The following is a 12,240-nucleotide window of genomic DNA, read 5'->3' on the forward strand; positions in this document are numbered from 1 at the left end:
CTCATGCTAGGCACAAGTGACAGGAAAATAACGGTTCTACTGTCCGCCATATATTTTTGGAATAGCTCACCGGTTATCGCCAAACGCGCTTCACCCCAACGGAAAGAATCAGAACTAATTTAATAAGCGGAACGCAAAGAGCTATAAGATCGTATTACTAAAGAGGCACTTTAGGTACTTACGTCTATTTTCATGTTTGTTACAAAGGAAATAAACGAGCATAAAGAGAGAAAAGAAAGAGATAAGGAAGGGATGCTAGCCATAAAAGCGTCTGGCTGTACACAGGGTACACGACCTGAAAGATGCAAGTCCAGTATACTGTAATTCCATAACAATCACATAACAGTTTTTGCTATGTTTCAACGCAGCGAAGCAACAGCGTACCACCTGACATTTCCCTGGCGTAGCGAATACTGTAACACAAAGATGTTTGAAGTCTCTCTCACCAAATTACGTTGCCGTATTGCCTCCCTAAATTTCTACTTACACAGGTCGGGTTTGTTTCCCTCACCCCTCTGCTCGTTTTGTAATGAGGAAGAGACGATACATCACTTTCTTCTATCTTGTCGCCGCTTTACTGTGGACAAGAAAACGATTTTTGGAAATACCTTTTCGAAGGCTTGGCCTGGACTTAACAGAACCTAATATTATTTCTTTCGGGGCGTCCACTTTGGGATTCAGCCACAGGGATGCTTGCTTCGCCGTCCAAAGGTTCCTAACAGACTCCAAACGAATACCCTGTTAAATTCTATCTTTTTTGTATTTTTAAATTAATTATTAATCATTCAATATGACTTTCCTCATTTACTTTAACATATAATTCTACGCTGTTCAATACTAATTCCATAAATATTCGGAAATTTATCCTTCATATTAATTTGGATTAATCCACCCAATTCTTGGCCAATCCCCCACCGTGGGTAGGAGCCACATGCGTGGTAGGCTAGAACAACAACAACAACGACAACAACAACAACAAGCGTCTGGCTAGCTAACATACGGTGGGGGAAGAGAGGAAAGAAGCGAAGACGCGCTCAATGACTTGCAAGAGTGCAGCGTTGCAAGCAAGCCCTCGTTTGGCGGCAAAAGGACCCACAACCTCCGCATAATAAGCGCAATATTAACACTGGTAAATGTTTTGCACACACTGGCATGAACACTGTCATCACGCGGCTACAGAGCGTAGAAATGCAAAGGTGCATGCGCTGACACAAATGGCTAAGCAGGCTCAACTAGCAATCACGCTAGAGTACGTTTCTTCTTTTTTTTTTTTTTAAGGGAGGGGGGGGGGGTATCAGTACTATTGCGCAGCGCGGAAACACGGGACGCCGGTTGTGCTAGTATTGTTGCCGAAAATGTCGTATACCAACCAGTCTCCCGTGGAATCACCCGTCTTGTACAGAAACAGGGCTATGAGGTCGGAGTGGGCAAGCACGGCTACCAGACCTCACCAGCCGCCCTCGGAGACGAACCGGAAGGAGTTTGAACCCACAGCCAACCCGGCAGCGACGACCAGCGGCTATGCCATGGTAGGCGAAACACGACGTGAAATGCACGCTTCCGCAAACAACAATTCGATTGAAAAACGTATGTTCACGTAAAGGGATCATTAGTGAAAGAGGCCACTGCTCAATGTCAAATGACATTTCCGGATCGTTTTGTTTAATTTTTTAAATATTGCAGACCAAACTGGTCCAACCAAGACGGGCAACACAACTACCAAAATAACTATATTACAAAAAAGCGCACATGATAGCATCTGGCGTAAGAACAAAAAGAAACGTGTCATCTATTCATAGAGTGGGTTATAAAGTTCCGTTAGGCTATTCAGGTCTGATACAAAACACGGAAAAAAGGAAAACTTGTAAACATTACTTCTTGCAAAGTAAGGAGTTAGAAAGTGTGTTTGGTAATGTCGCGTATAGGTGTTGTAGACAATGGGGAAGGAAACTGTGCGTGATCAATAGCCATTTTACCGGGCTCAAGCTTATACGTTTTCTTTCTTTAGTTTGAACTTATTTTCTTCTTCTTTACAAACCACGTGGAGCACGTGACAAAATTCAGCCTGTTCATGTGGATTACGTGACTCTAGAGGCAAGCATTACGAGTACGACAAATAGCAATGCGCAACTACCTGATTAACAAAAAACTTTAATGGATCAACTTTTTAATTATTCTCTTTACGATAAATGTCCCAATTGCGAAACTGAAGCCGAGCGGTGGTGAAACGATGCCTGCTTAGCAGAAATCCTGACTCACCACGTTCGAGGCATCTGTCCTTAAAATGTGCTGCATTTGGGTTCCAGCAAACTGCTTCGCGAAAGCCTTCCTCCAGCAGTTCTGGACGCAATTATCTTTAGCACAAATGCGTCTTTTTAAGCAGAATTCTGGGACGATATATTTCGAAAGTGGTGCTTCTTTTTCGATTTCGTAATTTCGTGTGTCTTAAAATGAATAAACAAAAAGCCAATTAGTGAACTGGAAAATGCCATTTCTCTAAGAATTAAATTCGGCTTCTTCCACAAATCTACCTGAAAAGGTGGAACAGCGCTTTGTGTGATCAGAAACTTCTTCAAAAAGTCTTAGAATATATATCTATATATACACCGCTACATGCACAAAATGAACATAAAAGAACATGAACATATATAACAACGCTATATGAACAAAATGCGCGGACGCACGCACACACGCACAAAGAAATAAGAAAAAACACCGAGCGCGCTTGTCTTGTCTGTCCTAATTTCTCTATGTGTGCATGTGCAAACTTCTTGAATTCCAAAAAGGTCTACACCTAACTGTGCATTTCGATGGTCTTGATTGATTGATTGATTGATTGATTGATTGATTGATTGATTGATTGATTGATTGATTGATTGATTGATTGATTGATTGATTGATTGATTGATTGATTGATTGATTGATTGATTGATTGATCGTCTGCCCGCAGCCCTCCGTGTACTACCTGAGGCGGCGGCTACTGCGGCACCACTCGTCGCAAACGGAGGAAGATCCCTGCACAGAAACCGACTCAACACAGGGAAGCTGTGGCTCTCCCTTACAAAAATGTGAGAAACCCACTGCCGCAATGTTTCCGAGCCATTCAACCTCGTCTTTTGGGATGCGCAACCAACCTCGGAATCCCCTATTTGCACGGTTGCAGTGCGTAATGTGCCACGAGTTGAAACAATGGTCTCAGGATTGGCAAAATTTTGGGCAATTCAATTATATTACAATAGGCAAGCTCAGTGTTTTTTCGACATAATACGGCAAACTGGCAGCGCGAAAACGGGACAGAGGCTGGAGAAACGGCCGACAGGAGCGCTGTAGTTGCTAAGTACTTCCATCAAATATCGAATAATGATATGCACATACATTTATTAGCAAGTTGGGCTATTTTAACAGGTTGGAACATCGCAGCTGCATTGTCACTCACTGGTAAAAAATTAGGCTAGTGAGCGGTTATACTAAAATACTGTGTATCTGGCTCATGCTAAGTTGGAAAATTGAGTCATTCCCGTTAGCTGTCTGTTCTCGCCAACCTGTGCCTTATTATACCTCATCAATTCCCGGTAAACTCAGAGGCATTGGACCCTGTACCAGCCATCGCTCATCGCCTTTGCTGTCAAGCAGTACGCTCAGGATTGGGGTGGCGCCTGCAAAACAGTGCACCATCGCTGTCCCCCAACTCGTGCCCCTTGCTATTGAAAGGCTGGCTTTTCCGCAAACCTTAAACATCTCGTGGCTAAGCAAGCTTTACAGGCAAAATTTCGACAGCATCACGAAATTATCATAAAATTAAACACAAAATCAGCCCCATATTCTTAGCTTAGATTTTTTTTAACGCTAAAGACCACGTTTGCTCCCGACAGCCAGCAATATATTCTATTTGCTTCGAATATTAGTATCCAACCAAATATTCGAAAATTATCAAATACCTAGTTTTCGAATCGAATACGAATATCAAAAATACAGTAATCTATAAAAATCGAAATTTTCGAATACTCGCACATGCCTAATATAAACGCTATCGAGTCGGGCTGGGTCATCCCGAAATCAGACTCGACCCACTAGCGTCGAGTTCATGTAAACGAATTCCATGCATTATGCCAACTTCCGCAAGTTCACAACTTCATAAGGGCTTGGATAAAGTGAGGCTCCTTGGTCGTCCTTAACGCCACGCTAATGTGTGTTGCCGAACGGTGATCAGTGCCGGCATCGACGTCTCTCGTTACGTCATCATCATCATCCGCCTATATTTTATGTCCAATGCAGGACGAAGGCCTCTCGCTGCGATCTCCAATTACCCCTGTCTTGCGCTAGCTGATTCCAACTTTCGCTACATAGGCGTCTTCAAGCGAGCAGCTGGCTGTCGGTTCGCAGATCAGCCGAGCCCTCCTCAGGCGAGGAGACGAACAAGCAGCTTCGCGGCCGCCGACGCCGTCTGCTGCCCCCGGGAACCGCGCACCTCGGACCTCGACTCGAGCCTCGTGAGCAGCAGCAGCGGCTCGGGGGGATTGCCGCCAGGGGTCGCCCTGCTTCGCTTCGGAGGCAGCGCTACCACGCACACGGACAAGGTGAGCCGCTTGAGCGCTATCGCGTGAAAATTAAGTTGACGCGGGGAGACATTGAAGGTAAATATGTAAAATTGGCGGTCATTTAAGTATCCTTATACTTGATTTAAATGCGAAAGATTTACTACTTCTCCAATTAATTGGTTACGTCCATGATACCTGACGTCATACATTGTCACGTTTCCTTCACAACTCTACCTTAATCCACCTTGCTCTAATTTGTACGAACCTTAATACACCTCAATCCACTTTAATCCACCTTATTCCACCTTGCTCTAATTTGTACCAACCTTAATTCACTTTAATCCACCTTAATCCACGCTGATAATGATCTTTGGTAGCCCTCGTTGAGGACAACGCCGCCTTTCCTGTCTCATGGGGCATAAAATGCTTTCGCATTAATAGCAAGCAACCCTGGAGTTGGTATATTACGCTTTGAGAATGCTAAAAAAACACCAGTCTCACCTCCATCAGGGTCTTCGTAAGCCAAAAAAAAAAAAAGAAAAGGCGCGAAAACGAAAGAAGGGTTTTAGAATACAATTTAGTTCATCTTTACCGATGAAAAATAAGGCTGGCCCGAGCAGACGGCGTCAAATTCATGACATCACGTCGAGCTGATGCAGGAACTAGAAGGCGGCGTCGCCACCTGTCCTGTAAGAGTGGCTTTTTTAAATGCTAAGCATTTCTTGGCGAACATTTGCCACTTTGAGGGTATCTATCTATCTATCTATCTATCTATCTATCTATCTATCTATCTATCTATCTATCTATCTATCTATCTATCTATCTATCTGCCTACGTCTTGGTGCTCTCATGGTCGTTTCGTTAACTTGGTATGTACCAAAATTGTCATAGTATGACAAGAGTGTATGACGAACATAAATGATAGGTCATGACATGAATATCATGACATGCGTGTCATGTAGGTCATGAAACAGCCGCCAACTTCTTGGTGCTCTCATGAAAATTATGGGGTTTTATGTGCCAAAACCACTATTTGATTATGAGGCACGCCGTAGTGGGGGACTCCAGAAATTTGGACCACCTGGGGTTCTTTCACGTGCACCTAAATTGAAGTACACGGGTGTTTTCGCATTTCGCCCCCATCGAAATGCGGCCGCCATGGCCGGGATTCGATCCCGCGACCTCGTGCTCAGCAGCCCAACACCATAGCCACTGAGCAACCACGGCGGGTTTGGTGCTCTCATGGTCGTTTCGTTAACTTGGTAGGTACCAAAATTGGCATAGTATGACAAGAGTGTATGACGAACATAAATGATGGGTCATGACATGACTATCACAACATGCGTGTTATGTAGGTCATGAAACATCCGCCGACGTCTTGGTGCTCTCATGGCCGTTTCGTCAACTTGGTAGGCTTCCCGCACACTGCTTCGCATAACATCGTTACCTACCGGGCGTGTGATTTGCCGGCATTTTTTAGCACAGGGAGGTATTGGCACTGACGTCATTGAGGCGGCCATATTGTTGTACGTCCGGCACGGTGAAAAGTTACGCCTTTTCTCGATTTGTTAATCTTCAGAAGCACAATGAAAGCTGTGCATGGGACAACAACATTATTATTTCCGTTGGTCATCGCGCAAGGGCCAGGTCTGGCCAAAGCGCGCGAAGACGAACATGGAGTATGTGGCGTTTCGTGAATACTCCTTATTTAGATGCGTTATTTAGTAATAGAGGTCAGCCTAGACATATTTATTTTGACTCTCCCATTACCTTGCCCTTGGGGCGTGGCAAGGCACGTTACTTCTTTCGAGAACAGAGGTAAAAATTAACACACACATATACGAAGGAGACAGGGCGAGAGCTACTACCAACTGTACTATGAGGCCTGCAAAATCGCCTATATATTACACAAGACAATCGAAGACATTATCATAACCGCAGGACCGCAAGTGAAAACGAAAAAGAAACAGATAACGGTTTTCTAGTTTCATGCCACAAGTCCCAACAAGGCGTTTTCTGAATGTGGTATGCCTCTAATTCTCTCAAAATAGTGTTCTTGCATATCTCTATAATACATATGTGTTCCATTAGCTACGCAGCACCACTTAGACTCAACAAGACGTATGTCGATGTTCCTTTCTGTCCGCCTCTCCGTTGTATAGGGTCCGAGCCCCACCAGGAGCGCTTCGGCGGCAGTCCAGTGCCACAGCAGCGAAGCCGGCGACGAAGCTGCGCAATGCGGCGGCGGCGGCGGCGACACGGGCTACGGCGAGACTTCATCATCCGAGGAGCAGGAGTCGAGCTGGAGTCGCTCTACGGAGTCGTCGGCAGCCCCGTCGTCTTCGTCGTCGCCGTCCGGTGACACGGCGTCCGGAGCTCTGGCCTCGGTGTCGGACGACCAGGACGAGACTCAGGCCGAAGACGACGACGAAGACGACGAGGACGACGACGGCGAGGTCGACCTCAGGTCAGCGGAGGAATATCTCGATGTTACGTTGAAATGTTTACGCGCAGACTGTTCCGACTTATTTTACCGACTGCGGCGATAATTTAGAGAGAGGAAGAGACAAACGAGATATGAAAAGGCAGGGAGGTTAACCGGAAGGTGGATATCCAGTTTGCTACCCTGCACAGGGGAAAGGGTAAGGGGAGATAAAAAGATAAAGAAAAAGGCACACACATAGAAAGAGAGGGATATAAAAAAAACACACACACAGACGCAAAGGAAAGCAGGAGTGTCACAGTCGTTCAAGCAGGTCGCTTGACCGAAACTTCAGTAGCGCCTTCGTCGCCTTTTGGTCAGAAGACTTTCTGAGCAGACAATCTGAGCAGTGCCGGCTGATGTGACAATTTATGGGCCTTGAACGGCTACGGCATACACACACGTGGGCCCAACGAGTCGGCGCAGTAAACGAAAGTTACGATGAATTTCGACTGCTGCCACGACACAGGCCTACCCTCAAGGCTCCGAACGGGACCTTCGGATACGAACGTGTATATAATCTCATCCTACTGCCAATCATCATGATCACTCATTGTCTCGTCTTCCCTCTGAGCACAGTGGCAAGCCAGAGGGCTGCAACTCCAGACCAACATCTTGGTGTTTCCTCAATAAACTCTCCTCTCTTGTACGGCAGTCGTGCAACAATTTGATTGAAGCGTAGGGCTAGAAATCTACAAAACCAATATACTACAAAAAAAATGCTTAGGGACCTTTATACCGCCGCTTAGTATCATCTGTCTGCTCCATTTTTCGGGAAGACTGACAGACATAATTAGAATGTAAACAACCATAATTTTCTTACCCGTAGATGGCCAAAGTTAACAATTCCATACGTAGGTACCTGGTACATAATATGGTATTTATAGTATGAAAAGTAGGGCTCCGCATGCACAACAAACCAGGGTGACCAAATCTTGAAAAAGAAGCTTGATGCCATAAATTCTGAATTATTATGACATTTCTGGTATTTCTATAGAAAAATGTTCAAAAGCAAGCTGGCATATATTTTTATTACTATTTTTGAAACTGAAATATTGATAGGACAACAACGCTCTATATGTTATCTTATCTTTGTGTGATTTTGCACATCGAGTTAGTGCCAGCTATTATTCGTAATTAGTGTACCACGCGCATTACCTGTTTCCATTGTATAAGCGGATCTAGTTTTCTAACCCCTTACAACACAATTATGCAAGAGATAAGGCATACAATTTAGGATTTTTTTTTTTCAAACTGTAACCCAGGACCCAAAGATTTAAAATTTCGTTCAATATTCTCCGTTTCACCAATATACCGTAACCGCTTGTAAACATCCGGCATGCTCCTTAGTAAAACAAGGAACTTGCCAGGCTGTTAACTCATCTTTCCTTTTTCGACCTCATAGCCCGGATGAAAACAAAGACTGCATTAAACATGCAGGTTCGCTTGTTTTGTTTTCTTCTTTTGCATGTGTGTCGAGATGCCCAGTATTTCGCTACGGCTCTCTGAAATTCCAACGTCGGCATTTACTAGGCAGTCTTCTTTATCACGCGTTATAGGAATGCCGACAGATCTCCAGTGCATTTCTCCCTCCTCTTTGCAGCAAACTGGAGACCCAGACTCAAGCTGCGCCTTTCAAGTGGCCGCCGACAACCATTTCGCAAGCACCGACAGGAGAGGTGAGAATGCTGGGCTGCGCGTGTTTTAACGTAGTAACGTTAAGGGCCCTTGTCGCAGAAAATCCGGTGTCGGCATCGTCTCGCGTTGTCCGCTATACGGAAAAATGCCGTATATATTTAGGTATATGTATATGCCACGCCTTGCTACATGGTAAGCGGTATATGCGGGTAATACTGCCACACCCTTCTATCGCTAAAGTTGCTCATACCTTGTCTTACATTCTTGACAAATGGATTTCTCGAAATTTTGAGAATGACAGCCTACAAACAAATGTCATGAAACAAAACACCGACAGTGCATGCCTTGTATGGAAAATCTTCTCAGACTCAAATATTAAAAATGCGAAAGAATAACAGAAACCTGAAAATAATGCTTTTTTTTTTGGCGCGGCTTTATACTATCTCCGGGATCGGCCCACGCAAGAGACGGCGTTTCCACCAATCGCAGAGTGGCGCGCGGCGCTCGGTTCGTTGCAACACCATCCAGATGGCGCTCGCCTCCGCGTATCCGCAGCAGCGGCGGACGCCCGCTGTGCGGGGGAAAGAAAACAGAAAGCTCGCCATCGTGCATAGCGTTCGCCGCCAGCGTTTCCCGGTAAACATTACGCCCTATATCATGATGATACCGCCACTGCTTCATACGAGCTCGCCAGTCGGTAGTGGAACTAGAGCTACAGTATATGGTACTTAGTGATAATGTTTTGTCTCGAGACGCAGCTTTTATTTCCGTTATGATTCTATAAGCTTGAATGCGACAGTGTATGAGTTAATCAAATGCTCGTAATAGGTCTCAGAATGAGCTCGTTTAACCTAAAATCCTGGGCATTTGAGTTACACGTACGCACTCCGTACCATGCAGCATTTGCGTCTGACCGATCGATGAAACTAATCAGCGGCAAGACGCGAAAGTAACGACATCTGAACCAAACCAGCAAGCTCAGTATATCTTAAAACTAAGGCGACAGTAGTTGTATATAACCGCTAGACTACCACCGTCCTGCGTACCGGCTGTACTTTCGCTATATAGATCAAGAGACACGCTGTTTTATATAAATGAAAGCAGATCTCTCCGAGATCCTCAGCACTTGCACTTCGTGAGTATTAGCAATTCGTTTTCTTTTCTTTTTTTTTTTTTTCCCTGCGCAGAAGTTCATTATTTCTATAGGCTCTCCAAGTTCAAACTTCGCAACCATTTATACTGTAGATTGGAAAGTGCAGCTGCTAATAAGAACAGGGTAATAATTTATATAAATGAAAGACGTTTCGACGGCATAAATTTTCCTGGCTCAAGAAATAACGCACTTAGCGATTTATTGATCAATCTATAGCACGTTCTTTAGGCGTTATGGTGTAACACTCGTGGGCTCTTGATTTAAAGCAGAAGTTAACACATCTAACGAATTGTGGGAAGGGAATACTGTTGAGTAATCGGCATATAATACAATTCAGTATAGGTAATACAGTTCGGAAGATCATTATATAGAGCTCGATTAACAAATAATTTAGTATAGGACCCTCAAGTACACCAATGTTACCAACTACAGAATCTCATAATATTCAGGATATATGAACCATTTGCTCTCAATTCACAAGGTAACCTTGCGGCTTTCAAAGATACTCCATTTATACCGTATATAAAATTTTAAAGTATGCCGCGATATGAAAAGCCTTCGTAAAAGTGAAAAAAAAATGCGGGCAAGTTTGCGCTCCGTCGTGCAAAGCTTAGGCACAGCGAAAGTGCCAATCCTCAAGTCTTACTGGCTGCTACTGCTAGGTATTAACTTGGTTCCTGCTAGGTCTTAACTTGGTTTAACTTAACTACGCATGTAGGGAAGGTATTCTCGAGCGATCATTTTCGGAGGTACCTTCCCTTTTGCGACATTTCGCGTGACTAGCGCAGGACGCGTCGGCGCCTACGAGTGACAAGCGTTCCTGGAATGCCACAAACGCAGGCAGGCAGGCAGGAGCCGTGTCTGTGGGCCTCTTCGATTATCCCTCCGTGACAGTCCCGGACTGCCCGAAGCAGTGCTTTCAGCCAATGAACGTTGCGTGTGCAGCTTCTCGGACAGTCCGGGACTGTCAGAGACGGATAATCGAAGCGGCCTAGTGTCGGGCGAAGCGAGCGCGCCCCTGCGCCGGCGGTTACTAGACAACGCGAGCTGATGTCATCGACTGCTTCGGCGCATGCGCGGCTCGGCAACGCGGGCGGCATGTGCAACGCGGGCGGCAACGCGGGCGGCAGAGAGCATGTGCGCGCCGCGCACATGCTCTCCTTCCCTCTCCTTAACGTCCCATGTCAAGGCAACGAGTGCACGGCACGGAGAGGAGGCGGCGAGGCACACGCCGCTCCGCGAGGTGGCTGCTAGGCAGCGCAGTGACGTCATAGCTCGGCGAGGTTATGCGACAGCAGGCGCCACTTCTTACGGTTAGCTAGAAGAGCTTCGCTGTTAAAAAATAGAGCCGTATTACCGCAACCAACTCTCAGTCGTAAATTTATCAAGAATTTGTTTATTTATTCATTACAAATTGTTTAGTTGCGAATAATTCAAACATACTGGAGGCTTCTTAGATTGGCTGGTAATAACATACAGTTTGATACGCCTTGCTTTGCTTGCGTCAAATTACCTTCATGCGACTTTAGCCCCGTTTACATGAATGCGACAGTGGCGCATCGCATTTCCAAGCGCATTTGGGAAAGGCGATGCGAACGCCGTTTACATGTAGCGACGGTGTCGTTAGAGGCCTCCCATCGGCTCTCGCTTGCTTCTCGGTAGCGTCTTCGCGGTTGTCATCGAAGGTATTGTTAGACGCCCCCGCCTCCGTTCTCCCCTCTCAGTAGCTTCACGGTTGTCATCGAAGGTCTTGTTAGGCGCCTCCGCTCTCGACGATCCTGCGTTTACAGGCTCCGCGAGAGCTGACTAGCGCCCGTAAATCTACCCTCGCCTGGCGCATTAATGCGATGCGCCTTCCTAGCGCATTACCGCTGTTTACATGAATGCGATGCGCTAGAAATGCGATGTGATGCGACACTGGCGCATTCATGTAAACGGGGCTTTTTTGTCTGTACATTTGGTTCTTCAGCTATGCAAGTGAAACATACTGATGAGGCGCTTGGATGAAAACAATTAGTTACCGCAGGAGACGCAGCGCAGCCATTATAACCTGTCAATGGCGACGGTTACCTAGGGTAAAGTCCCTATAATTTCCGCTCAAAATATCTAAGGACTTTAACCTAGGGTATCCTCGAGCGTTACGATGGTAGCCGAGGGTTACCAGTTCTACGCGCTACAAGACCTCCCCTTCTTCATCTCCATTGCTGGAATATCAGCTAGTCGCTCTCCCACCCACGCTGCGATATGCCTCCGAACGTCACGCCTATCACTTTGAACAAGTTCTTTCAAGTTTATTTGCTTTTCTCTAAGTTTCTTTGATATAGCCGCTGTTATACAAATATGAAGATTCATCCCCAATACACATATGCGACGCGACGTACTATCGAGTACAGGCAGCAAGTACTATCGACCAAAAACGTTTACGGACC

General features: G+C 45.6%; 1 protein-coding gene across 1 annotated transcript; it reads left to right on the forward strand.

Annotated features, from left to right (window-relative positions):
- Positions 1-1,355: 1,355 nt before the first annotated feature.
- Positions 1,356-9,336, forward strand: LOC125945442 (uncharacterized). The gene is made up of 5 exons (XM_049667196.1): positions 1,356-1,529; positions 2,951-3,068; positions 4,384-4,577; positions 6,701-7,005; positions 8,624-9,336. Exons 1-5 carry the CDS (start codon positions 1,356-1,358, stop codon positions 9,051-9,053), a joined length of 1,221 nt encoding a protein of 406 aa, XP_049523153.1. The 3' UTR covers positions 9,054-9,336.
- The last annotated feature ends 2,904 nt before the right edge of the window (positions 9,337-12,240 follow it).

This window comes from Dermacentor silvarum, chromosome 5 (genome assembly GCF_013339745.2).
Source record: "Dermacentor silvarum isolate Dsil-2018 chromosome 5, BIME_Dsil_1.4, whole genome shotgun sequence".
NCBI lineage: Eukaryota > Metazoa > Arthropoda > Arachnida > Ixodida > Ixodidae > Dermacentor > Dermacentor silvarum.